Source organism: Mya arenaria, chromosome 13, assembly GCF_026914265.1.
Source record: "Mya arenaria isolate MELC-2E11 chromosome 13, ASM2691426v1".
Taxonomy (NCBI): domain Eukaryota; kingdom Metazoa; phylum Mollusca; class Bivalvia; order Myida; family Myidae; genus Mya; species Mya arenaria.
Window position 1 is genome coordinate 2,491,879 of NC_069134.1, and position 26,354 is coordinate 2,518,232.

The 26,354-nt window shown below is 37.7% G+C and overlaps 1 protein-coding gene across 4 annotated transcripts; it reads left to right on the top strand.

The window, feature by feature from the left end:
* On the top strand, positions 1 to 26,243 carry LOC128214109 (transcription initiation factor TFIID subunit 2-like). 4 transcript variants are annotated; one of them, XM_052920374.1, is made up of 32 exons: positions 1 to 148; positions 2,517 to 2,569; positions 3,046 to 3,118; positions 3,382 to 3,478; positions 3,727 to 3,845; positions 4,071 to 4,212; positions 6,756 to 6,950; positions 7,152 to 7,254; positions 7,467 to 7,585; positions 7,761 to 7,974; positions 8,293 to 8,490; positions 8,739 to 8,831; positions 9,073 to 9,134; positions 9,670 to 9,784; positions 9,972 to 10,081; positions 10,326 to 10,391; positions 10,954 to 11,086; positions 11,356 to 11,475; positions 11,786 to 11,926; positions 12,449 to 12,559; positions 15,604 to 15,689; positions 15,986 to 16,099; positions 16,408 to 16,547; positions 16,807 to 16,876; positions 17,099 to 17,203; positions 17,756 to 17,855; positions 18,166 to 18,302; positions 18,658 to 18,844; positions 20,155 to 20,277; positions 21,886 to 22,045; positions 25,185 to 25,300; positions 25,697 to 26,243. In XM_052920374.1, the coding sequence occupies exons 1-32, from the start codon at positions 100 to 102 to the stop codon at positions 25,937 to 25,939; spliced, it is 3,894 nt and encodes a 1,297-aa protein (XP_052776334.1). In that variant the 5' UTR covers positions 1 to 99; the 3' UTR covers positions 25,940 to 26,243. The 4 variants fall into 4 exon arrangements, with proteins under 4 accessions (XP_052776334.1, XP_052776335.1, XP_052776336.1 ...); XM_052920375.1 differs by having other exon boundaries at positions 25,185 to 25,297; XM_052920376.1 differs by having other exon boundaries at positions 20,155 to 20,226.
* Positions 26,244 to 26,354: the final 111 nt, after the last annotated feature.

Consider the following 26,354-nt stretch of genomic DNA (forward strand, 5'->3'; position numbering starts at 1 on the left):
TATGCGGAGCTGGCCAAAATTGTATTCAAATACGTAAACAATAAGATGTCTCAATGTTTTCTGTTACTTTCCCATTGTTGAAATGTGAAGTTAAACAAGATGATGAAACAAGAAGAGTTGATCGAACCTCGGCGGTCGTATAAATTAGGTATAATGATAGTTTGACAAGTTTTCAAAAAGAAAATCACATATATTCGCGGCTTATAAAAATGAGAAAATGTGGACTTTACTTTTTAGGCATGAATTGGTGCACATAACATGATATTTTAGACGAATGAATAATAATTTTCATATTGACCTGACATGACTGTCCACCGTTAAGTCTGTCGTTCTTAAATTGAAAACATAATCATATTCATACACTATCACAAACCTTACTAAACTTTGGACACAACACAAACAAATAAAATGATTGTGACCTCTTCGTTGATATTGTCACGTTTACTTCACTGTCAAACTTGTTACAACACATGCATTATTTAATCCTACCAAATTTTATGCCTTACCTTACATTGACTGCGAAATGGCCATGCCTTCAATGTAAACAAAAAATGGATGGTTTTGTATGGATGTGTAACCAGTAAATGATAACCGGAGCAAGTCTAATGACATTTAAGTCATGCCAACTACAGACAACGCGAAAACTTTTTCTTCTTCACAGGACATTGTGACAGGTAAACACTGAAAGTTTACCTGTCGCACCAAATTTTTACCTGTCGCAATGTTACAAACAGTATTCAGTTACATCAGCCTAAACCTTGATTTTAAGCCTCTTTTTTAAATAAGATTTGTAATTCCCCATTCTAACAGGTTTAGATCTTTTTGGTTAGATTTGTCCTACAGAACTATAATTAATTACGAAAAAACCCAAACATCATGTAAAAAAAAATCAATTTTCGGATCTTATGTCATAATTTTTTTCTTCCCTTGCCTCCCAAAAAAAACTCATATCTGGTTCGTCTACCCATGGAATAGTCATTCTAAAATGCCATCCAGGCTAACCATCATTAAAAAAAGAGCCTGGACGGCATTTTAGAATGACTACCTATGGAACAGCTAGATCTTACTCTTTTAATTCATCTCTAAATTAAAGATACAGTACGGTTATAAAATGTAACGAATTGTACTAACTCAGGCACAACATTTATGCAAAAACGAAAGTAGAGTTCTCGGAAAAAAAGTCAGCTCGGTATATTAATTATCATATTTAAATTAACACGATTGCCGGGAACCACTTCGCCGAAAATAAATAAATAAAAGTATAACAGTAGAGTACGAGCTGAAATCGAACCTTACGCGTTTTATCGGCTTTTACGAAAACATGTCGAAATAGTGATACACGGATTAACACGCTGAATAATCATGATATAATAGTTAAAAATAACTCTGAACATTTATTTAGAAACTGAAAGTAAATTTTCCGAAAATTAAACGGTGCTGACTTTAATTTTTCACCGGACATTGTGACCGACCAAAACAAAAGTTTCGTCGGTCAACATGGATATATACCGGACATGTCCGACTGTCCGACGGACATTCGCATTGTCTGCAACTAAATGAACTTTTGGAGAGTATTCACAAAGTTTGTGACTGTACAGCATGGTGTCGGTTCAAAAAAGCCATGTCCAGAAAGGCCTGGTACAGAAAGGTCTTCTTTGAAATCAAAGAAAACAGCTGGAGGAGTTGGACTTTTTTTATTGTGTTTTACCATTCACATAAAATGCACTTATGTTAAAAATTGTTAATGTAGGACTGTACAAATTGCCTCCGTTTGTATATGTCCTGTCGCTGCGATGACCTTCTGTGTAATAAATAAAAAAAGTGGCAGACACTTGAACAAAATTTGCTATTTTATAGACTTTATAATGATATAATAGCAATTGAAGAGATAATAGTCTCCCACCTCAGATAAGTAGATCCAATAATTTAACCATGCTAGAAATTCTTATCTTGCCCACGGACGAAGATAAAATACCCATATGGAACTCCTTTTTAATGGTCACCACATAGTAATTACCTCCCATGTTGAACGCTAATTAATTATTTCTCACTTAAAATGTCACCAATATACAGTTTTTAGCACCTTTCAAGAAATAATGCTTCACTCTCCTCAGAACTATTTAAAAACCGATTTGAATAATCTGAATCACTGCGCGCATATCCATGACAACCACAAATTATCGCCCATCCATACGCAATTATTTTCACTAAGCACAAAAGAGATCCAGCAAAAAAATACATTTTTTTCTTAATTTTGTTTAACTGTGGTTGTAGAAAAAACATCTACCATAGCCGCTCGTGTAAGATAGGTTCATCTCGGCCCTTGCGGTGGGTGTTTTGCGGAAACTCAGTAAACCTCGTTTCCGCAAAACACTCTACGCTCGGGTTGGAATGAACCTATGTTACACTCTCAGCCATGGAAGATACTTTTTGTCTTCTTGAATACGTTAAAACATCCCAATGAAAATGGCTTCCATGATTCAGTCATTGTTTTAACCTCTTTTATTGTTTTTCAGCGCACCAAGTTCTTTGCATTAAAGCAATCAATTTCAACAAACAGTCCCTCATAGTGAGTAAATGCAAATATCTGTACATTCATATACATTTTTAAAGCTGCCCTCTCAAAGATATACCATTTTTTCAACTTTTTTTATTTTTTGTTTTGGAAAGAGCAAATTTTTGCGTAAATATCTTAAACTAATGATATAAGATTGCTGACAAAAAATCAGATCATAGATTTTCATATTTCCGTTCGAAAATTCAAGTTTATGGCTTAAACCGTTTAAGAAAAATGCATAAAACATCAATTTTTGAACTTAAATATAAAAATCAGCGATCTAATTTTTTGTCAGCAGTCTTATATAGCTGGTTTCCATGGATGTTCGCAAAAAATGGCTTGTTCCAAGAAAACAGTAAATTAAAAACATATTTAATTTCCTTGATATATGTACATCACTGACATATAGTCAAACCACTGGTATTAACATTTATTTACTAATTCAGAAATGTTTTTTGAATTAATGAATCTTTTTTTTATTTTTTCAGGGATATGTTGAATTGACCATCTATCCCTTGCGAGCTGACTTAAGGGAAATAAAGATAAACAGCAAACAAAGTCGTATCCTTCGTATCATCTCTTACATTAACACCCAAGTATTTCGCATTGTTTTTTTCAATTCATTTTTAACAAAAACAAAGTACATTGAACTTTCTAATGATGACTTACTTGATGAACTGCATCCTAAATACAGTTTAATGTTTTTCAACTCAAATTTAGTGCACAGTGTGTTAGTAACTTTGACAGCTTTTTTGTGGCGGAGATAAGTTTACATTGAAAATGCATACATAGTTTTGCTATAGTTGATCTTAACAGATGTGCAGGTATATACCGTATCTTGGTGAACGGAAGCTGGGAATGCAAGTTCTGGTACAGCGACCCAACCCTGGAGGCTGTGCAGAAGGAGGAACAAACCAGAACGTGAGATACCATACATGTTTAGTTGCTCTGTAGTATGTTTTATTCAGCTTACATGTTCCAGATGAGTTTGTACTTCTCTAGTCTTTTTCCCAAGTAACTACTCTTGTAAGTACTAAGTACTTTGAAACAGTTGGATAGTTAGTACTCACTGATCAGTATCAAAACACAACAACATTTCATGTACTTTGAAAATAGTAAGAGGTTGGTATAAACATATGAATTGTCTTAACATTTAGTATGATTTTCAGACGAAGTTTAGACAACTTTGAGAAGGAGTACCTGTCTGGTTTGAACTCAGTGAACCCAGACTTTGGGAATGGCGAGGTGTTTATCAAACTGCCGCCGGAGGCCATACCGACGATTGCAGGTGAGAGCTTCTTTCATGAACTTGAGAACGTGAACATGGTGAAATGATTTAAAAGAAAGATTCATACTTTTTTTTTACATATTAACAAATTAATTAGGATGGTCTTAAGAATTAAGAAATTTTTAATAATCAAAGATTATGAAGTTTGATTGTAAGAAAGTAGTTTCTACAGTTTTGATTACAAACTTACTGAGAACTGTCCTGGTATAATTGATTGTTTTCCAGACTTGCAGCCCCTACGTATCAATATTGAGTTTTCCCTGGAGCAACCAGAAGGGGGACTTCACTTTGTGGTTCCCGGGAATGAAGGCTCGATGGCTGAGAGGGGGGCCCACATGTTCTCATACAGGGTGGAAAACTCAGCAAGGTACACATTTTTTATATCTTTGAAACACCAGACTACTAAAAATAATGAGGATATTTTATTTTTATGCCCCCGAAGGTTGGCATATTAAAATCGCACCGTCCGTCCGACCGTCCGTCCGGCTCTATAACTTTCCCTTGTATGGACAGATTTTAAAATAACTTGCCACATGTGTTCCACATACCAAGATGACGTGTGGCGTGACAGACTTGTGTCCCTACCGCAAAAGTCAAGGTCACACTTAGTGTTTATTCACAATGAATTGCTGCATATAAGGACATAGAGTATAGGTTGACGTGTCCGGGCTGTAACTTTCCCTTGTATGGACAGATGTTAAAATAACTTGCCACATGTGTTTCACATACGAAGACGACGTGTCGCGTGCAAGACCCGTGTCCCTACCTCAAAGGTCAGTGTCACACTTAGTGTTTATTCACAATGGAGTGCTGCATATAAGGACATCAAGTATAGGTTGTCGTGTCCGGGCTGTAACTTTTTCTTGTATGGACAGATTTTAAAATAACTTGCCACATGTGTTCCACACACCAAGACGACGTGTCACGTGCAAGACCCGTGTCCCTACTTCAAAGGTCAAGGTCACACTTAGTGTTTATTCACAATGGAGTGCTGCATATAAGGACATAGAGTATAGGTTGTCGTGTCCGGGCTGTAACTTTCCCTTGTATGGACAGATTTTAAAATAACTTGCCACATGTGTTCCACATACCAAGACGACGTGTCGCGTGCAAGACCTGTGTCCCTACCTCAAAGGTCAAGGTCACACTTAGTGTTTATTCACAATGGAGTGCTGCATATAAGGATATAGAGTATAGGTTGTCATATCCGGGCTGTAACTTTCTCTTGTATGGACAGATTTTAAAATAACTTGACACATGTGTTCCACATAACAAAACAACGTGTCGCGTGCAAGACCCGTGTCCCTACCTCAAAATTAGTGTTCCTTTACAATGGAGTGCTGCATATAAGAACATAGAGTATAGGTTGTTGTGTCCAGGCTGTAACTTTCCCGTGTATGGACAGATTTTAAATTAACTTGCCACATGTGTTTCACATACCAAGACGACGTGTCACGTGCAAGACCCGTGTCCCTACCTCAAAGGTAAAGGTCACCCTTAGTGTTTATTTACAATGGAGTGCTGCATATAAGGACATAGAGCAGTGCTCCAGCCAGGATTTGAAAAGGGCAGGGTGCGAGGTTAAAAAGGGCACTTTCATTGAGCCTTGATCAGGCACTTGCAAGGGCCAATGTTGAATTCTTATTGTGTATTTGTTGTAATTACTTTCAATTCTAATAGTTAGTTATGAATACCTTAGCTGTTTTCTTTAATTTAGTGTCAAAACTATTTATATTTATTATTTTCATACTTATTTCTGAAAATTGACTCTGTCAAACAAAAGGGCACATCAGAGTGTAGTAAAGGGCAGCAGGGTGCTGGAAAAGGGCAGCGGGGTGCCCCACCCTGCTATTTAGGCCCAGCTGGAGCACTGCATAGAGGATAGGTTGTCGTGTCCGGGCTGTAACTTTCCCTTTCATAGACAGATTTTAAAATAACTTGCCACATGTGTTCCACATACCAAGACGACGTGTCGCGTGCAAGACCCGTGTCCCTACCTCAAAGGTCAAGGTCACACTTAGTGTTTATTCACAATGGAGTGCTGCATATAACGGCATAGAGTATAGGTTGTGGTGTCCGGGCTGTAAGTTTCTTTTGTATGGACAGATTTTAAAATAACTTGCCATATGTGTTCCACATACCAAGACAACATGTAGCGTGCAAGACCCGTGTCCCTGCCTCAAAGGTCAAGGTCACACATAGTGTTTATTCACAATGGAGTGCTGCATATAAGGACATAGAGTATAGGTTGTCGTGTCCAGGCTGTAACTTTCCCTTGTATGGACAGATTTTAAAATAACTTGACACATGTGTTCCACATACCAAGACGACGTGTAGCGTGCAAGACCCGTGTCCCTACCTCAAAGGTCAAGGTCACACTTAGTGTTTATTCACAATGGAGTGCTGCATATAACGACATAGAGTTGAGGTTGTCGTGTCAGGGCTGTTACTTTCCCTTGTATGGACAGATTTTAAAATCACTTGCTACATGTGTTCCACATACGAAGACGACGTGTCGTGTGCAAGACCCATGTCCCTACCTCTTAGGTGAAAGATACACTAAGTGTTTATTCACAAGGGAATTCTGAATATAAGGACATAACAGTGTAGGTTGTCAAGTATGGGTGGTATTTTTTTAATGTTCAGAGGCAATTTAAAATAACTTGCCATATGTATTTGACACGTAAACGCAAGATCAACTTTTCATGTACTGACCTTGTTCGTAGGTCAATGTCACATTCGGGGGCATTCGTCACCTACTGTGACAGCTCTTGTTTATTTTTATATACATTTATAACAAACCTGTAGCAGGGTATGCTTATGCACTATAGGGGAAAATATATACTTTACAGTAGGGGAATTGGGCTGATTTTTTTTATCTCTTTGATTCATGAAATCATTCATAAACAGGTTATGGTTCCCGTGCATTGACTGTTACGCGGAGCCATGCACATGGAAGCTCGAGTTCACGTGTGACCTGTCCATGACTGCAGTGTCATGCGGGGACCTGCTAGAGATGGTCTATACGTCTGACAGGAGGCAGAAAACATATCACTACTACCTGAGCACTCCAACATCTGCCCCTAACATAGCTGTGGCCATTGGGTAAGTGCATGGCAATGTCTGCTGGATTTTAACAAATATAATTATGTGGGGTCTATTCCTGTATATTGAGATACAAAGGTTTCATACTCATTAACAGTTGAGAACTTTGATTTTATTATTTCATCCGTATTATATATGTTTGATTGCTAATAACAAAAATACTTGACCAGTAAGATGATAACATCACTTGCTTTATTTCAGCCCATTTGAGATGCTGGTGGACCCAAACATGCACGAGGTGACCCACTTCTGCCTGCCCCATCTGAAGAGCATCCTCAAACATACAACCAGCTACCTGCATGAGGTATGTAACAGAGTCTTCATTATAACACCCGTGTCTCTGATATAGACACATAAAAAGAATTACTCACAAAAAGTTCAGGTGAAACAATGTTGTCCCTTGTCACAGAAATGAGTACCAGCAGCTGTGAAAAAAGTGTCAGTAGAACCATTCTGTTATATATTTCTTTGTCCAAATAATCCTGTTTCATGCTATTTTCTATGTTGTTATTTCAGAGTTTTGAGTTTTTTGAGGAGCTGATGTCAAGTCGCTACCCATACTCATGCTACAAGCAGGTGTTTGTGGATGAGGCATATGAGGACGCTCAGTCCTTCGCCACGATGACCATATTCAGGTAGGTTTGTTATGAATAGGTCTGTCAAACCAATTGTAGCTTACAAAAAATCCTTTTCTTTTTCCTTAAGTTAGCCAGTGGAGTTTAAGTTTATTATAAGTTTATTAACTTATGGTTAACATTTTTTTCATTAATTAAGATTTAACTATTGATAATAAAATTCATTTAATTCCAGCACAAATCTGCTGCACTCCAGTCGTATTATTGACCAGACCATCATTACTCGCAAATACATGGCCAGTGCCATCGCCCAGCAGTTCTTTGGCTGCTTCATTGTTATGCAGACCTGGTGTGACGCCTGGCTACCAAAGGGAATATCAGCCTTCCTTGGGGAGCTGTTTGTGAAGAAAACATTTGGCAACAATGAGTACAAACACGGCATTGCACAGGTATAAACCATAATGGCATTGCACAGGTAAAATGGCATTGCACAGGTATAATGTATAATGACATTGCACAGGTATAAGGATTCTTGTGGATTTTCTGACTTTATTGTTTTGGGTTTTCTCAAGTATAGGAATAAAAGATTGTTGTGTGTGAACTTCAATATGTTGGACTAGTTAATGTAAATAAAATTCATCTGATACTCTTACAGCAGTGGTCACATGAAGTAGAACCATATGAGGCTCTGTTCAGAGGTATTTTACAGGATGCATCTTTCACCCTGCACTCTGTGTACTATTGTACTGTTTCGTATTTGTCTACAGTGTCTTCGTGAGGTGGAGCAGTATGAGGCCTTGTCTGGGGGAATAGTGCTGGACCCATCCTACTCCAAGCCGGCCACATATTTCTCGTGCATGCAGCCCCAGACAATCTCGCCGACATACATGGAAATGTACCATAAGAAGGCCCTCCTTATTGTCCGCATGCTAGAGGCAAGGATCGGAGCCACACTCCTGCTCCAGGTCAGACTAAACAGCATTGAAATTTTGTCTTGTAGTTGAGACATGATCAGTTAAATCTACTGTAAAACAAACAAAAGTTCCACAGGTTCTGTGAGGATAACTGAATTTCATTTCATGTATGCCATTTTACATGTATATATTTCATGTATGCCATGTATAAGTTCATGGCCACCACCTTGGACAACATGTATACCAGTGCACATGTACATGTATATAATGCTTTTATCTATATGTTTATATGCCTTCAGGTGTTTAACAAGCTGCAGGCTCTGGCGTTCACAGCATCCCAGCAGAAGTTTATGGCCACTGCCTGGAACAACATGCTCCTCTCAACAAACTCAGTATGTAATGATCTTGTGAAGTTGAGCCTTAAAGTACTATTAAGTAGTATCATGCATGAGATTACATCATAAACATAGGAGCTGGTGCCACAATTGATGCTTAATGATAATGGAATTAGAGTTTTTAGTAGAAAATTGTTCTCAGTGAGAGGGGCAATCCCCAGAATCCACCACTTATGCAGCCCCATCTTTTAATAACTTCCTTTACGCTGTTTAATGAACAATCTGTTTGTATTGACAGTTTCTGAAGGTGATATTCACAGTAACCGGGAAGGATATCCAACCCTTTATTGACCAGTGGGTGTATCCTTTCCAAGCCTATGTAACAGTCTATTTATAGAAGCCTATGTAACAGTCTATTTATAGAAGCCTATGTAACAGTCTATTTATAGAAGCCTATGTAACAGTCTATTTATAGAAGCCTATGTAACAGTCTATTTATAGAAGCCTATGTAACAGTCTATTTATAGAAGCCTAGGTAACAGTCTATTTATAGAAGCCTAGGTAACAGTCTACTTATAGAAGCCTAGGTAACAGTCTACTTATAGAAGCCTAGGTAACAGTCTACTTATATAAATAGAAGCCTAGGTAACAGTCTACTTATATAAATAGAAGCCTAGGTAACAGTCTACTTATAGAAGCCTAGGTAACAGTCTACTTATATAAATAGAAGCCTAGGTAACAGTCTACTTATAGAAGCCTAGGTAACAGCTTAGTTTCTGATTGTTTTCTTTTGACACATGTTCTTTACCAAAAATTAAGATGTATTGTCTTGATGGAGTGAGAGTAAAGTAAGAAGAAGTGTTTCCATATAATTACGTCCTTAACCACCATCCAGCTGTCAGAGTGGCTGTGCGCGGTTTGTGGGCAACTTTGTGTTCAACAGGAAGCGTAATGTTGTGGAGATTGAGATCAGACAGGACTACACGGCCAAGGGCTCCTTAAGATATGTGGTGAGTACTGATATTCAGCCTGATGAGGAATTAGTACATTCTCAAATACAGAAACATCCAACTTAACTATTTTATAAGGATTCAAATTCTGACTCTTGAGAATACCTGAAAGCTTTTGTAGACAACATAATGAAGTGAATTTGTCTTTGATATTTTTTTTAACAAGATTTATCAAACTTTATCCAAGGGTCCCCTGGAGGTGACCATTCAGGAGCTGGATGGCTCGTTTAACCACACCTTCAACATTGAGGAGAACAAGACCAAATTTGAAATCACATGTCACTCTAAAAGCAGAAGGTAGGGGACTGTGTTGTGCTTCCAATACAGAGACTTACTTAAAATAAATCGCAGTAATACCTGGTTTGACAAACATATAGACAATTAACACATATGAATATTTATTTTATTTTAAAAAGTCCAATTGATCAATATGACATTTTGCAATTTTTGACTCAGATTTGCTGTTGATTTTATTTATTTTTCTCATACTTGAATTGTTTGCGTGCCATTAAACTTGAGTTATTTTATATGTGCCATTCAGAAACAAGAAAAAGAAGATCCCCCTATTGACAGGCGAGGAGGTGGACATGGATCTCAGTGCTATGGAGTAAGTAACCCTGCAGCACATCAGTGCCTGCTTGTTGTAAGGACTGCAGCACATCAGTGCCTGCTTGTTGTAAGGACTGCAGCACATCAGTGCCTGCTTGTTGTAAGGACTGCAGCACATCAGTGCCTGCTTGTAGTAAGGACTGCAGCACATCAGTGCCTGCTTGTTGTAAGGACTGCAGCACATCAGTGCTTGTTTGTTATAAGGACTACAACACACTATTTCTTGTTTCTAATAATGACTGCAGCACACCTGTGCTTGCTTGTAATAAGGACTGAGTTAAATAAATGTGTTCTTTGATGCTGATATATTTATTACAGCTTTGAATTATAAACAAATGTCAAATTTATAGAAAAAATAAAACATGTTGACTTTCTTTTTATATAACTAAAGCATCCCCTACCATTAAACTACTTAAAGTGAACTTAATCTCAAGTTTAAAGTAATATTGCATGTATAAAGACACAAGTGACTTTGGAATGGTTACCTTTGGATTATTTTTTATCTAGTACCATGTACATGCCATTAACATATTCTGAGATATTGTGACTTCTGTTTCTAGTGCTGACTCCCCGGTGTTGTGGCTGCGTATGGACAAGGACCTGAACCTGCTACGCAGTATCACATGGGAGCAGCCTGACTACATGTCGCAGTACCAGCTCCGCTACGAGAGGGACGTAGTCGCACAGTGTGAGGTCGGTGTGTCATGTTATTTGAACACTACAGGATAATAATTTAAAGTACAGTGTACAGTACAGATATTATGCATGTGATATCTGCATGGATGATCTCAATGATAACCTGATATAAACTGATTGGACCAAGACTGATTTTTCATAAAGCTTGAATCCTTAAAGCTTCATGAGTTAACTATTACTGTTGAGTGCTTGGATACTTACATGGTATAATATATTTGCCGATGTTTGTTGTATATTCAGTTTTGACCGTGTTTTGCTCCCTCCAGGCAATCCAGGCATTGAAGGCCTTTCCCTCTGCGGCCACTCGTAAAGCCCTCACAGATGTGCTGGAGTGTGAACAGAGCTACTACAAGGTCCGCATAGAGGCTGCCATGTGTTTAGCCAAGGTATGCATTGTGTCTTTGTTTCATTTAAATATGATGGTAATATGCCATATTTTAGTTACATTAAAACTTCAAAATGTGAGTACTTAACCATAGGTATCTTATTAGGTCAATAACCAGTACCGGTATATTTGGCTAAATGTTTCATAAACCTTTGAACCACAGATGAAGCCTGAAGGTTCTGAAAGTAACATTTTAAAAGCTTACATGAAATCAATGCAAAACAATCATGGTTTTCTTGTTCAGTCCATAGACGTATTCTATGTGTGTCAACTAAACATTTTCATGTGTACTACAGTCCCTTCCCTTTTAGATTGCAAACATGATGGTATCAACGTGGGCGGGCCCGCCAGCCATGCTGACCATCTTCAGGAAACTGTTTGGCTCCCACTCTTGTCCCTCCATTGTCAGGCAAAACAACTTCACCAACCTCCAACATTACTTTCTCATTAAGGTAGCTGGCTTTGCAGAAAGGGATATATTAGTGATGGGGAAGGGAAAAAGTTTAAGGCTGGCCTATCAAGTTATATTTTTATGTGTTTTAGTTTAAACATATTTATTGTACAATGATTGTGAAACAAGTTATAACCACATTATATAAATCACTCTTGTAAGCATGATTTTACGCGAGAGTGTGGTCTTGTGTTGTTGGGGAAACAGGACTACCTGAAGGAAATCCAATTGTCTGTCTTGGTAACCAGAAACCAAACTTACATGCGCCTAGGCCAGGAATCAAACCCGGGTCTCCTAATTGAACAGTGGGTATGCTAACTACTGTGCATACCAGACAACCAGACAATTTTTGAGTATTGACTTTTTATCTGACACCTTAAGAATACTTAATAAAGCATTTCACTACAACTGGAAACATAATAGGTACATGTTGTTTTGATTATAAACAGTAACATGTACATGTAGCTCAGACAATATAAAATGGCTTAGTTGTCCCTTTACCATGCCCTATATTTCTGTACAGGCGATCCCCCAGGCAATGGCCCAGCTGCGGAACCTGCACAACATTTGTCCACCCGAGGTCGTACGCTTCCTGCTAGACCTCTTTAAGTACAATGACAACTCCAAAAACAAGGTATCACATCAAGAATGCAAATGTTAAATAAAAAAGTACATGTACCGTAATTCACCTAAGAGTTTGGACACTAAATATTCGGACACCCATAATTATTTTCCAAAATAATTTATTTTGCGTACCTAATTTTCGGACACCCAAAGTACATCAATCATAACTTTCACAGTTACCAAGTTTTACAGACGAAGATTATTGATTTTTATCTTCACAATGCCTGGCTAGATTACCTAACCATATACACCACTGTGACAAGTTAATTAGTTACTACCCATCCTAAACGATTTATTGCCTGTTGAAAAGGAAGTGTGATATATTTATTGGAGGATTAAAGAAACAACAAGGGCAATCAAGGGATTAAGAAAACATAGACATGACATGTTTGTAAAACGATCTGCCAATAAACTTTCAAACTTGTACCTCACTTATAGACTGTAAGAATCAATAGTCGTACAGTTATACATTAATCCTGCATAGCAATGTCCATGCTCTCCACGAGATCCTCGTGGGCATAACTGTAAGTTAAGTGACGTCACACAGTGTGACTCTTTGATCTGAAGCCGATGGAATGTGTTTATTCAGTTCAATGCATGTATAAAATGGTGTTTTAATTAACTTGATGAAGGATTTACACTTATAGGCGTAATAATTAAGTTTATGACCATTGATTACTACGGATAAATTAATAAATGGTAAAATGCAAACATGAAGAAAAAAGCAGGGATGATAAAATTCCGGATTAATCCGGAATTCCGGATTTAAGGCCTCACGGATCGATTTTGAGATTAATGTAAATCTGTTGAGTTTTTTTATAGGGGGGAGGGCTACAGGGAGCGATTAATGCTCAGTTCGAACAATATGGGTACGAAAGGTAAGTTTTCCGGAAGTGTAAAGCCGGAAATTAACGAACCTAATTACGCCTTGGCAATCGAGCTATATGATTGGTTAAGATAGCATCCGGTGATTACGGAAATTACCGATGGGACTAGAAGACAGTATCCGGATGGTCGTATCCGGATATGACAGACGACGAAGACGAATAAACGGGTATTGGAAAATTGGAAAAAAAAAACGACCACCACCAACTTCTAAAAACATCGATTCGTCGATTTTAAGGGTATATTTGCTATTTATTTTTAAGAGAAATTCCCGAAACGTTTCTTTTTAATTTAATAGAAATTGATCAAACTGAGAATGAATTTTGCGCATGTAGCATTATTTCGGACATCCTGATTCGGATTGTGTCATAATAATCGGTTTTTATTTTACAAATTTTATTTGGCCGATTGAAGTTTACGCTGTAAACCGTTTCTTTATTATTCTCATAATGTTTGAAGCATTGTTGACCGTAATGGGAGGTTCAAATGAAAATTGGTTTGGTTCAAATTTAAAAAAAATGAATAAATATTTTGTAGTAGTAATATATATTACGCAGAGGCAGTCATTTTATTTTCTATTTGAGACAGTTCAACAAAACTTCTTGAGGACCCAGTTTGAGTGAGATTTAAATTCTATTGTTGTAATTTGTATTTCCAGGTATGTTTACCTGTATGGTTACAAAAGTCAGGGATGAATAGACACCTCAGCCAGTGCATCCAGTTGTTCCTGTCAATGACTGACAATTCAATCGAGAGGTCATGATACTTGGATTTATGGCTGAACATGCTCCCTGGCACCACAGTAGTGTGTCTTATTTAAGACACTTGCCAAAGATACAAAAGCTCTCAGCGAATTAAAATTCAAAGGTGTACAGCATCATACAAGATGACTTACGGAGTGGCTAGCCATTTCAATGATGAACATGTGGAGGAGTTAATGGATCTCGGTTTTGTTTCAACTAAGACAAGTCAACAAACACAAACAATGAGAAAACTGTTGCAGCTATTTTTCTGGCATATGGAAAGAAATAGTGTTGAGACATTTGGCCTCCTTAAAAATCATAAGGGCTGATTCTGAATCAATTTTCATAGAATTTGAAAGGCTGTTTGAGAGACTTGAACTGCTGTGGGACAATCTAGTTTGTGTGCTACTGGACTCATGTAACACCATGAGGGGAAAAAATCTGGCTTGGGGACCAGAATACGTCAAAGTCCACCATGTCCACAGCGGCTACGCTGCCAAAGCATTTAAGTCCCGTTTGGATATTACTTGTAATAATATATATCATAATTAATAACATTAAATTCTCATCAAATGTGCAGAAAATGGAATAAATACTCTTATGATACATAAAAATTGAATAAATAACACTTTTACAATAAACATTTGCAAGCATGATAATTGATATGTTGTTCATTATTATAAATCAAACATCCCACAGTGTAGACTGTTCATACACAGGCATTTGATAATAGCCAGTTGAGTTTTATGGGAAGTGGACAACTGAACCAAAATGTCAGGTACATGTCTAATGCCTGTGACTTCAGGTAAAAAAAGAGTAAATTTAACTTTGTTTAAAGACAACTGTGTTAAACTTCACTGCTAAGATTCCTGATAATTGTTCTGATTGTGGATGTCTCGTGTTGAACATAATTTTATCTACCAAACCGAAAGATGTACTCCTTGAACACTATTCTAAGGCAAAAAAGGGTATTAGAATCCCTGAAATACGGAAAGCTTCGGGGGGCTTCGCCCCCCTTGTCCCCCCACCAGGGCTTTGCCCTGGACCCATCGGTGGCCTTGAGCGGCCCCCTGAACCCCACGCAGACATTTTCAGGATTGGCAACTTGGCTCTGTTATCATCCCTGAAAAAGGCAGGTTAAACAAACATGTAAATAAAATGTAAAAATGGTAATTTTCTATGTATTCGGACAGCGAAAAAAATAATTATTTTAAAGTGTCCGAACTCTTAGGTGAATTACGGTAATAGCAAATAAAACTTTGCAATAGCATTGTGAAGTAGCATTAGATCCTGTTGTCTTATTGTTATGTCTGATATGCTGTGTAAATCAGCATCTAAAAATAGTAATAAGCAAATAGAATTATTGTGTGGTCTGTTGTGTTGTGGTGGTTTGAACATTTTGCGTTATACTTTAAAACTCTTTCAGTACTCGGACAACTACTACCGGGCAGCGCTGGTTGATGCCTTGGCTGCCACAGTTACACCAGCTGTCACCACAGTAACACTTACTGGGTAAGTTTATGGATTTGCATTATTTGTATTCCACAAAACTCAATGAAATCATTTTAATATGCAAAAAAACACTGTGAATGTGTATTTTCCTGAATCTACAAACTTTATTTTCATAAAGCTCTTTTCAATATTGTATTTCAAAACAATGTTCCTACTAAATTATATTTATTACATTTTAGTTATATATCTTACGTTAACATTGACTGTAGTAAGTAAAAATCTAAGCTGAATACACATTATTAAATATGTGTTCCTTTAAACTGATCGTATGTACATGTGGATGTATATCATGTCAGTCAAAGTGTGAATACTGACCTGTCATCGGATACCAAGGCCATTCTGGAGGAGGTGACAAGATGTCTTAACCTGGAGAAACTGCTGCCTTGTTACGGACACACGGTCACTGTTAGGTAAGGCATGGTCCTTGAAGATATTACTGCCAAAGAGCACCTCTTAAAAAATAATACTGTCCATTATAAGGGCATGAATTCTACATGTACCAGGGTATGTGATCATGTCTTCTGTATTATTGTTAACATTCTTAAAAAAGAAAAACAAACACAGTAAAACTATTATATTACAGATGCATTCTTTTCTTTAAAAATCTTGAAGAAAACAATTTTACATTTCTTTGTTAGCTTTGCCAATTTATCTCTATAAAATCATGCTATTGCATAAGCATGCTGCACCATTTACTCACTGAGTAGTCATATTGCAGCTGCCTGCGTGCAATCCGTATCCTGCAGAAGTTTGGCCACCTCCCGAGTGACCCATCGATCTTCCGGAGCTACGCCCAGCATGGAGTGTACCAGGATGTCAGACTGGTCGCCATAGAGAGCCTTGTGGACTTTATCAAGAGTTAGTCAAGTGCTATGACTTTAACATTCTTCCAATAATTAGTTGGAAAACACGAAATTGAAAATTACCTGTTATTCAATAAATGAAATTAGTTTACCGTAAGTGTAATATATGTAAACTATAAACGCACTGCTTAATTTTGAGCTATGAGTTTCAAGTACTTCATATTTGCCTCTTGTTAAAAAAATCCACATGACCAATTTATGTCTTGATAAATGCCAGACAAGTTTTTCAAAGTACATGACTTATTTCTCGCCAGCGGATGTGAATGTGTCCGAGCTGTACTGGTTGCTGGAGGTGGTGGACCGGGACCCGGACAGATTTGTCAGGTAGCTAACTTTTTGCTCTTTCCCAATCAATTCTTTTAGATCCATGTATGTGCCATATATGTACATTCAACATGGATTTTATGATAAATGTATAAGTTTCCTTTTTATTGTTTTATAACATGATGGACCGTGTGGTAGATATCTCTTTAGCATTTAATAAGTTCATTCAAATATCACCAATTTCCAAATTAAAATTTACTTAGATCCCATATTTTTTTTCAGTTATGAGACAATCCGGATGTTGAGCGCCAAGCCGCCTTTCAACCGTGGGGAGGACAGCCTGCTCAATACAGAGGCCCTTGTCAACCGGCTCTGGAAACTCATCAAGTAGGCCAACAAAATAGGGATGTAGTATCAATAAACTGATGTAACGTTTTTTTCTTTGTAGATTTACCTAGTATCTGTAAATAAGATTAAGCAAAGTTAAATGAAGTTAAACAGTATATAAATACCAGATTACATGGAGGGTGATAGCATATAATGTTAACTGTCAACAGAGGCCTTAGTAGAGGTTGACATAAACATTTTGAGGGTTAACTTTAAATGTATTTTTATTATATGGAACAAATATTGCTTAAACCGGTTAGGTCTGGAAAACGCTGAATGTTTTTCAACTATATTTTATAAGACCCTATTGTACACAGGCAATTAAGAACATTTTTGCACGGATCATATTAAAAATTATCATATATTACGGAATAACTTACCGTATCATGACAGTATGTAATTATATAAACAAAAGAGTACCGTAGTTATTGTAAAATAATTCCTTTGCCATTACTGTAATAGATATAGGAAAAGGAAATTATTTTCACATTTCTGAATGAGATAATTAGTACTAATTATCCTTTACTAACTTCAAAATACTGAACCCTGCAGTTGTAGCCTGGCTAGTGACAGCAAGATCCGGTGTGGGGTTGTGGACTTCTACTTTGCCATGTTTGGCAAATACAGGCCTGCCTGTCTTCATGTGCCAGATGTAAGTATGGCTTCTATCTGATTTGATTATGTTTAGTGTGAGAATAATGGCATTCAGCCATACCGTATGCAAAAAAGAGAAATATTTCTAGATGTGTTCTGGCTTGAGGTCAAGGTCAATGCAACATATTTACAATGCATCTATTCTATTTGTTTTCCCACTTTTTGACCTTCATGACTTGTATAGTCAGAGAAATAGGTGTATGAAGTATAGTCAGAGAAATAGGTGTATGAAAGCAAGTTGGAATGAAATTAAGATTTAACAGATGAATGGCGAGTTGCATTCTCAACCATGGTGCCATGTGTTGCAGAGTTTCATGGTGTTCTCAAATGTGAAGGAGAAGAAGCCTATCAATCCTGCAATCGTCTCGGAGACGATGACGGACATGTTTGAGGATGATGACGAGGATATACCCAGCCTCGGGGCCACCACATCACTGCAAACCAGGTGAATGTTTACCTTGTCGTTTTGTCAACTGTTTTGGACCACTAAAGATAAGGATGTTGAGAACACACATCTGTTTGTGCTGCTCTGTATCTCTGTATATGTTCTAGTAAAATACATACTGGTATCAATCTTAATGCTGGTGTCATAGTAAAGTTATTACAGTTTATGTTTTATGATTGAGATGTTTCTTAGATACAATCTGGCATGAACAATTGAATAACTAAAGCGTAGTGTCTAGTAATATTTTATGAGGAAAAAGTCTTCAGCTTAGTCTTATTGTTCAGAATATAAATTCTCTTATATTCTAAAATGCCATATTTTATAACATTGTTCTAGCATATGAAATACCTTACAGCTCCTTATTGCTGGACTCTGCTGCCTCCCCCATTATTTCCATGGATACCCCAACGGGTGGGATAAAACGTCGGGCAGAATCCCCTCCCTTTGCCCCACCCTCCAAGTTCACCTCGCTCATGAAACAAGAGAGCTCCAGCAGTCTCCATGGTGATGGGCCAGCACCTGTCAAGAAACTCAAGATCATGGTACGCTGGCTACAATTCATAGTTTTCTCTATTTATACCATAAACAATTTAACATGTATATCCAAACAAAATTAATATCTTGTTTCGTAATTTATATTCATGTACAATATAGATTTCATTTTTCCACATCTACACTTAGAAATAAACATGGTGTGGTGTAATACATTTATGTCATTTTTTATCAAATATGTAGTAGAATGTTCACTGTACAATATATCTCTGATTTCTTTATTCTCACCTTATGCCTTTTATATACAAATGGTCTTTCTCAAATATAGGATAAGGTTTGTATAGGATTCCTGCTTGTGGCATAAACATCACATTTGTATAGTGGAGTCATACAGCATGGTAGAATGTTCATGTTGCATGCATGGGCTTGTGGGTGTCCATATGCATGGGCTTGTGGATGTCCATATGCATGGGCTTGTGGGTGTCCATATCATATGCATGAACTTTTAAATCTCATCTCATTAGTAGGGTGTCCCAGCTTCTGCAGCTATCCCATGATGCAACTTTCCTCCTTGGAATTGAATGAGAATGGGGGTTGAACAGACAATGGATCGTTGGATTTAATAATGTTTCAGATATATTTAAATGTTTTCTCTTTTGAGGTTAAGGTCTTTCTATATTTTCTTTCTAAGCTCCGATGTATTCATATTTTATATTCTTTGAATTATGGGTATGTTCTTATCTACATGTAGCATACTGCTCTACCAGGAAGTGCCTAGTTTGTCTGTCCCTGTGTTGAATGAAAAACCTTTCTTGGGCATTTATCAAGTGAACAAACCATTATTTTATCAGAAAATTGTTACATTCAGTTTTAAATTACCGGTACATTGTTGCCCAAACTCATTTGGGCATAAATGAAATTTTTTTATAAAAAAACCTTCATATTTAAAGTCCACTATGTTGTTAAAGAATATTTGATGAACGATTGATAGTACTGTAATTTTGAACTAAGACTGATTACATCTGCATATGCCATATGTGTTCCTGTCTCCTGCCCAGAGCTTGTTGCACGGCCTCGAAGCTTAAAGCTCAATGCATAGCTTGATAGCTGTTTCTGTTGATTTTTATTAAAATGTGCAACATATGTATACATGTGTTTATTACACTGTTTGTCCTAATATTAGTTTAATTATTTGTTCATATTATTGTTTATATATTAATGGACCAGTATATATATAACTATATTAAATATATGTATCTGGATTAAAATAGCATGTGGGTTGGTACAGTATTAGATGTGATTATCTGCATGTGACTGTTGTATTGTAACATATTGTGTACAGTGCTTTGTTTGTGGACAGTTTGGCCGCTGTAGCAGCGTGGAGGAGGGCGTCAATGTCACTACGAGCAAATCTGTTGCCCCGGTAACAAAGGTAGAACGGTTGCCACCGGTTTTGTTGCCAGAGTTCCTTAGATTCTCATGGGTATCCACTGTTTACTAACATTCTTGTTTTCTGTTCTATTTTGACAAATGTTAGAAGAGTCAAATTTGTAAACATAATATGTTATTTTTTCAAAAAAAGGGTTGAGGTATTGTCATAGCCTTGGGTGTGATTGTTGGCATGCAAACATTTTAAACCTGGCAATAACTCTATAGCTGTTCAAGAAAATCATATTAAACTTGGTACACATGTTGCCAGATATAATACACACATGTACAGCAAGGCCTATAATTCTGTCTGTAAAAAAATGTTGAGTAATGTCCCTTTTTCAACTGAACAGCAGCAGACGAGCGTTGGCTCAGCAGCACTCTTGTTTGAGTATGATTTTAAGAGAACCAATCCAAAAGAGATATCAAGTTGTTCCTGAAATTTTCCTCTGTATTTTGTTAATAAAAATACTTTGTATGTTATAAAAAAAATAAAAAATTGTTAAATATTATTTTATGTAGTATAATTCATGATCTCAGTGACTCCTTCATTTTATGTAGTATAATTCATGATCTCAGTGACTCCTTCATTTTATGTAGTATAATTCATGATCTCAGTGACTCCTTCATTTTATGTAGTATAATTCATGATCTCAGTGACTCGTTCATTTTATGTAGTATAATTCATGATCTCAGTGACTCGTTCATTTTATGTAGTATAATTCATGATCTCAGTGACTCCTTCATTTTATGTAGTATAATTCATGATCTCAGTGACTCCTTCATTTTATGTAGTATAATTCATGATCTCAGTGACTCCTTCATTTTATGTAGTATAATTCATGATCTCAGTGACTCCTTCATTTTATGTAGTATAATTCATGATCTCAGTGACTCCTTCATTTTATGTAGTATAATTCATGATCTCAATGACTCCTTCATTTTATGTAGTATAATTCATGATCTCAAAATATTTTTGCAACGTTGAACGGAATTAATGTTTTATATTATTTTTTTAGCATATTTCTTTCGTTGGGAGAAAGAATAGTTCTTTAAAGAGGTTTCCAAGTTCTTTTAAATTTGCCATATTTCTACGCCCTTAACTTTCCTTATGCAGCTTTAAGTAACTCACAGCTTAAACTATGTTCAGTTGCTGACTGCATGATGCATTAATATCAGCTTTATGCTTTTTAACTTTTTAGAGCACATAGCCAGAGAAAATACTTTATACTTTATCATACACAGCTTACTTTATATACACTAATTTTACTAACCTAAAGAAAGGAGAATGATTTTTATATTATTTTTTTAAGAAAAAGGTTATGAAGAAGTAAGATGAAATTTTTTGCACGTTGGACATTCAACTTAAACATTTATTAGTAAAGGCAAATAAAAAATAACATATCACAATAACTGTTTAAAGGAATATTATATCTTACAGGTTGTTGGAAATTTTAATTGCAGTTGAAGTTTATAATTTTTTTTAAACTATTTATGGATTTTTAATACGATAATAATATGATACTTCAGAGATAAAAATTCAAGCATAAGAATTTGACTGTACACTGACTATGAATGTAACCAATTCAAGCATGACTGTGAAGATAGAATTTGTAACTAGGATACCTTTATTGTATATTATTTCCCTTTGTTGTTCCTACAGGGTGGTGTTGACTCACCAGAGGGTCGTGGCAGCAGGGCAGAAGCCCCTGTGCTCCCCCTAGCCATGGCCGGGGGTTTGGACAGCTGCAGCCAGAGTCGCCTCAGTGAGGACTCCAACTCCTCTCAGGGGGACTCCTCCCAGTCACGCCCTCCCACCACAGGTGAGATACCGTCCACCACACAGGTGAGATACCTCCCACCACAGGTGAGATACTGTCCACCACACAGGTGAGATACCTCCCACCACAGGTGAGATACCTCCCACAACAGGTGAGATAGCCTGGCCCTTCAGACATCAATACCTTATGAGTTTGGTTTGTGGTCACCAAGCAGGGCAAGAGGGTTTCCTATTGGTTCTCCATTTTCCCCCACAACACAAGACTACACTTTCTAATAACACATAACAATGAGATTAATTATGCCCCCCTTCGAAGAAGAGGGGTATATTGCTTTGCACAGGCATGTCGTTCGGTCGGTCGGTCCGTCCGTCCGTCGGTAGACCAAAGCTTGTCCGAGTGATAACTCAACGTATGGTCATCAAACTTCACATGAAGGTTGGGTCTGACCAGTAGATGACCCCTATTGATTTTGGGGGTCATCGGGTCAAAGGTCAAGGTCACAGTGACCTTTAATGGTAAAATAATTTTAAAGCTTGTCCGAGTGATAACTCAACAATGCCTGCACCCATGGCCCTCAAACTTGACATGGAGGTTGGGCCTGACCAGTAGATGACCCCTATTGTTTTTGGGGGTCATCAGGCCAAAGGTCAAGGTTACAGTGACCTTGAATGGTAAAAGGTTGTCCGAGTGATAACGTGACAATGCCTGCACCCAAGGCCCTCAAACTTGACTTGGAGGTTGGGCCTGACCAGTAGCTGACCCCTATTGTTTTTTGGGCTCAATGGGTCAAAGGTCAAGGTCACAGTGACCTTGAATGGTAAAAGGTTGTTGGAGTGATAACTCAACAATGCCTGCACCCATGGCTCTCAAACTTGACTTGGAGGTTGGGCCCGACCAGTAGATGACCCCAATTGTTTTTGGGGGTCATTGGGCCAAAGGTCAAGGTCACAGTGACCTTGAATGGTAAAAGGTTGTCAAATTGATAACTCAACAATGACTGCACCCATGGCCCTCAAACTTGCTTGGAGAATTGGCCTGACCAGGAGATGACCCCTATGGTTTTTGGGGGTCATCTGGCCAAAGGTCAAGGTCACAGTGACCTGGAATGGTAAAAGGTTGTCCGAGTGATAACTCGACAATGCCTGCACCCATGGCCCTTAAACTTGACTTTGAGGTTGGGCCTGGCCAGAAGATGGTCCCTATTGATTTAAGGGGTCATTGGGCCAAAGGTCAAGGTCACAATGTCCTGGAATGGTAAAAGGTTATCCGAGTGATAACTTGACAATGGTTGCACCAATGGCCCTCAAACTTGATTTGGAGGTTGAGCCTGGCCAGAAGATTGTCCGTATTAATTTTAGGGGTCATTGGGCCAAAGGTCAAGGTCACAGTGACCTTGAATGATAAAAGGTTGTCCAAGTGATAACTCAACAATGCCTGCACCCACGGCCCTCAAACTTGACATGGAGGTTGGGCCTGACCAGTAGATGACCCCTATTGATTTTAGGGGTCAAAGGTCAAGGTCACAGTGACCTTGAAAGCAAACTCGACAATTCTTGGACCTATGGTCATCAAACTTGACATGAAGGTTGGGCCTGCCCAGTAGATGACCCCTATCCACTTTGGGGGTCATCAGGCCAAGGTCAATGTCACAGTAACCTTTAACGCAAAAAAGTTAACAAATCTTCCCCCACTGATATCTCAACAATGCCTGAACCTATGATCATTAAACTTGACATGGATGTTAAGCCTGACCAGTAGATCACCCTTATTGATTTTAGGATTCATAGAGCCAAAGGTCAAGGTCACAGTGATCTTGAATGGTAAAAGGTTGTCCGAGTGATAACTCAACAATGCCTGAACCCATGGCCTTCAAACTTGACTTGGAGTTGCATCTGACTTGTAGATGACCCCTTATGATTTAAGGGGTCATTGGGTCAAAGGTCAAGGTCACAGTGACCTTGAACGAAAAAAACTTGTCTTGTGATAACTTGACAATGCCTGCACCCATGGCCCTCAAACTTGACATTTAGGTTTCTGGTGACCAGCTGATGACTCTGGATTTTGAGTTCATAGAGTCAAAGGTTATGACGGTCATAACACACTTTATCCTCACACTTTAATGGTCATAATCTTAAAACAGCAACAAATCAGCTGTCATTTCGGTCCATGTATATTTCATTCAATTGTCCATAATCCTGACAACATGGCGCTCAGGGGGGGCATAATGTTTAAAAACATCTCTTGTTAATATCATGTAATCACTTGTTTCACAATTGTAAAATAAATTAGTTTAAACTAATAGCATCAACCTACAAAGTCCTTAAACCATCCTTGCCATCTCTCTTGAATATAAATTGTACTACCTTTTAGGTGCCACCAAAAGACATTCAATTGCAAGATGTATTTTGCTTAGATGAAATAAAATAAGTTACATGTGAAATATTTCAGGATCATTCCTGTTTTTTCCCTAAAATATCACATCATACATGCTGGCAGATCAGTTCCGATCCATGCAATGATTCTCAATGCAGATATTCATAAATACAAACTGATTGATTCTATTTTTACTTTCCTTTTCAACAAACCAAAAGTTGCAAACTACAACTGCTGATAATACTCTTCTTGATGAAAGGGGCAAAGATAAGACATCATTCTTTTTCCCTTTTTTTGCTGTTATTTGAAGTCGTATTATCATCATGTGGGATGTTAGAAAGTGTCCATGATTGTAGCTTTAATTAACTATCATAGCTTGCAGGTGATACCATGTTTAGTTCCAGTGCTCACAGCAAACATATTATTATGTCTGTATGAAGTCATGGTATTCAGGCGCGTAGCTAGGGCCAATTTGGAATTACGCAGATTGATGCCAGACAGCATATTAACCCCTTCACCCTCTACCCCCCTTCAGTTTTTATTTCAAATTTGGGGGTTTTGGTGCAACAAAGACTTCGACCTGTCAAAATTTCATTACGCAACTGCCTACGGTATCTGCGTACAGTCAGCTACGCAGCAGGTATTCAGCATAAGTTCAGGTACCCATAAACATTCTGACCATTCCTTGGATGTCAATATGCAGTGTATGTGATTTGTACACTATTTTCATTCATTTAAATTTGATTACCAGTAGGCCCAGACCTATTGTGGTGTAAGTTTAACTTTTTCTCCCCAATTTCATGTCCAGTGGCTCCAGCATCGGGGCCGACATCGTTCCATGGTCTGTTTCCCAGCAGTGCGTCCAGCAGTGCCAACGTTCTGCCTCCTACACCCTCCTCTCAACCCACAACAGACACACAGGTAGTACTGTATCAATATATTTCAAACATGTGATTTAACAAGCAGAGCCTATCAATCTTAATGATCATATTGTATTTTCATCTGAACTGCAGCCTTTTTTTACTTCAATTTATTTTAAATTAATTTCTTAAAAAATGGGATGTTGACTGTCTTCCCTATGTTGTAAAACTTACAAGAAAACATAAACCAGTCTAGTGAGACGAACATTCAAACAAATGGAGGTATGTGAGAGAAAGAATTAATAGTTACATCATTATATAAAGACCTTCCTGCGATGCAATACATTTGTTTATATAAAATGTTTGACTGTTTGACTCAAAACGCACAAGTATGGAATAGTTTTTTAGAGATTAATTCTGAATTTAAATCTAATCATTTATATTGTTGAGTTTTTTCCAGGGTGATATGACGGGTGACTCCACCAGACACAGGTTGAAGAAGAAGAAAAAGAAGAACAAGCATAAACATAAACATAAACACAAGCATGACCGGGCAGATAGGGGGCGTGAGAGGAGCGGGGACAGGGGGTGGGGGGAGAGGGGAGTGGCCAGTCCCATGGTCCCCTCTGTCCAGTCGGTCACCTCCATGTCCTCCAACACTCGAGACTCAGCACCCAGCTCCCCGGACTTTGAGGTCATCTGAGTTCCCATGAGGTTTATGTGGGCAGACTTAAGCTAGGAACTTGGTGAAGCACGTGCAGTGGTCACGTGACTTGGGGACTTTCTTAAGTTTTTGACGAGCACAAGTTACCTGAAGGCAAAACAGCTGAAAATATAATGAGGACATGACTTTTGTAGAGCTGTTCTTGTAAAGTGCTCACTCAAAGACATTGTTAATGGTCTTTAAGACAGTCCATTTCTTGGAAGTGTATGTGTCTTTGTTGACTGAACTACTAGTACTGTTTATGTAATACTAGTCTATTCGGAAAATAAAGAAATGAAATTTTCGAAGATCAGTTATGTATTTAAAAGTATTTTGCTGATAGTTGTGTTTCATTTTTTTCAATCCTTATCAGTGCTTATTGTCATGGCAGAAGATGATACATTGTGAGAAAAAT

What these genes read in the sequence shown, in the direction of transcription:
- LOC128214109 (XM_052920374.1), top strand. Translation starts at nt 100, where the DNA reads ATGATGAAACAAGAAGAGTTGATCGAACCTCGGCGGTCGTATAAATTA. An exon ending in AGGGTGGAAAACTCAGCAAG is followed by an intron (nt 4,213 to 6,755) that starts GTACACATTTTT and finishes ATTCATAAACAG; the next exon opens with GTTATGGTTCCCGTGCATTG. An exon ending in AGTTCCTTAGATTCTCATGG is followed by an intron (nt 20,278 to 21,885) that starts GTATCCACTGTT and finishes TTGTTCCTACAG; the next exon opens with GGTGGTGTTGACTCACCAGA.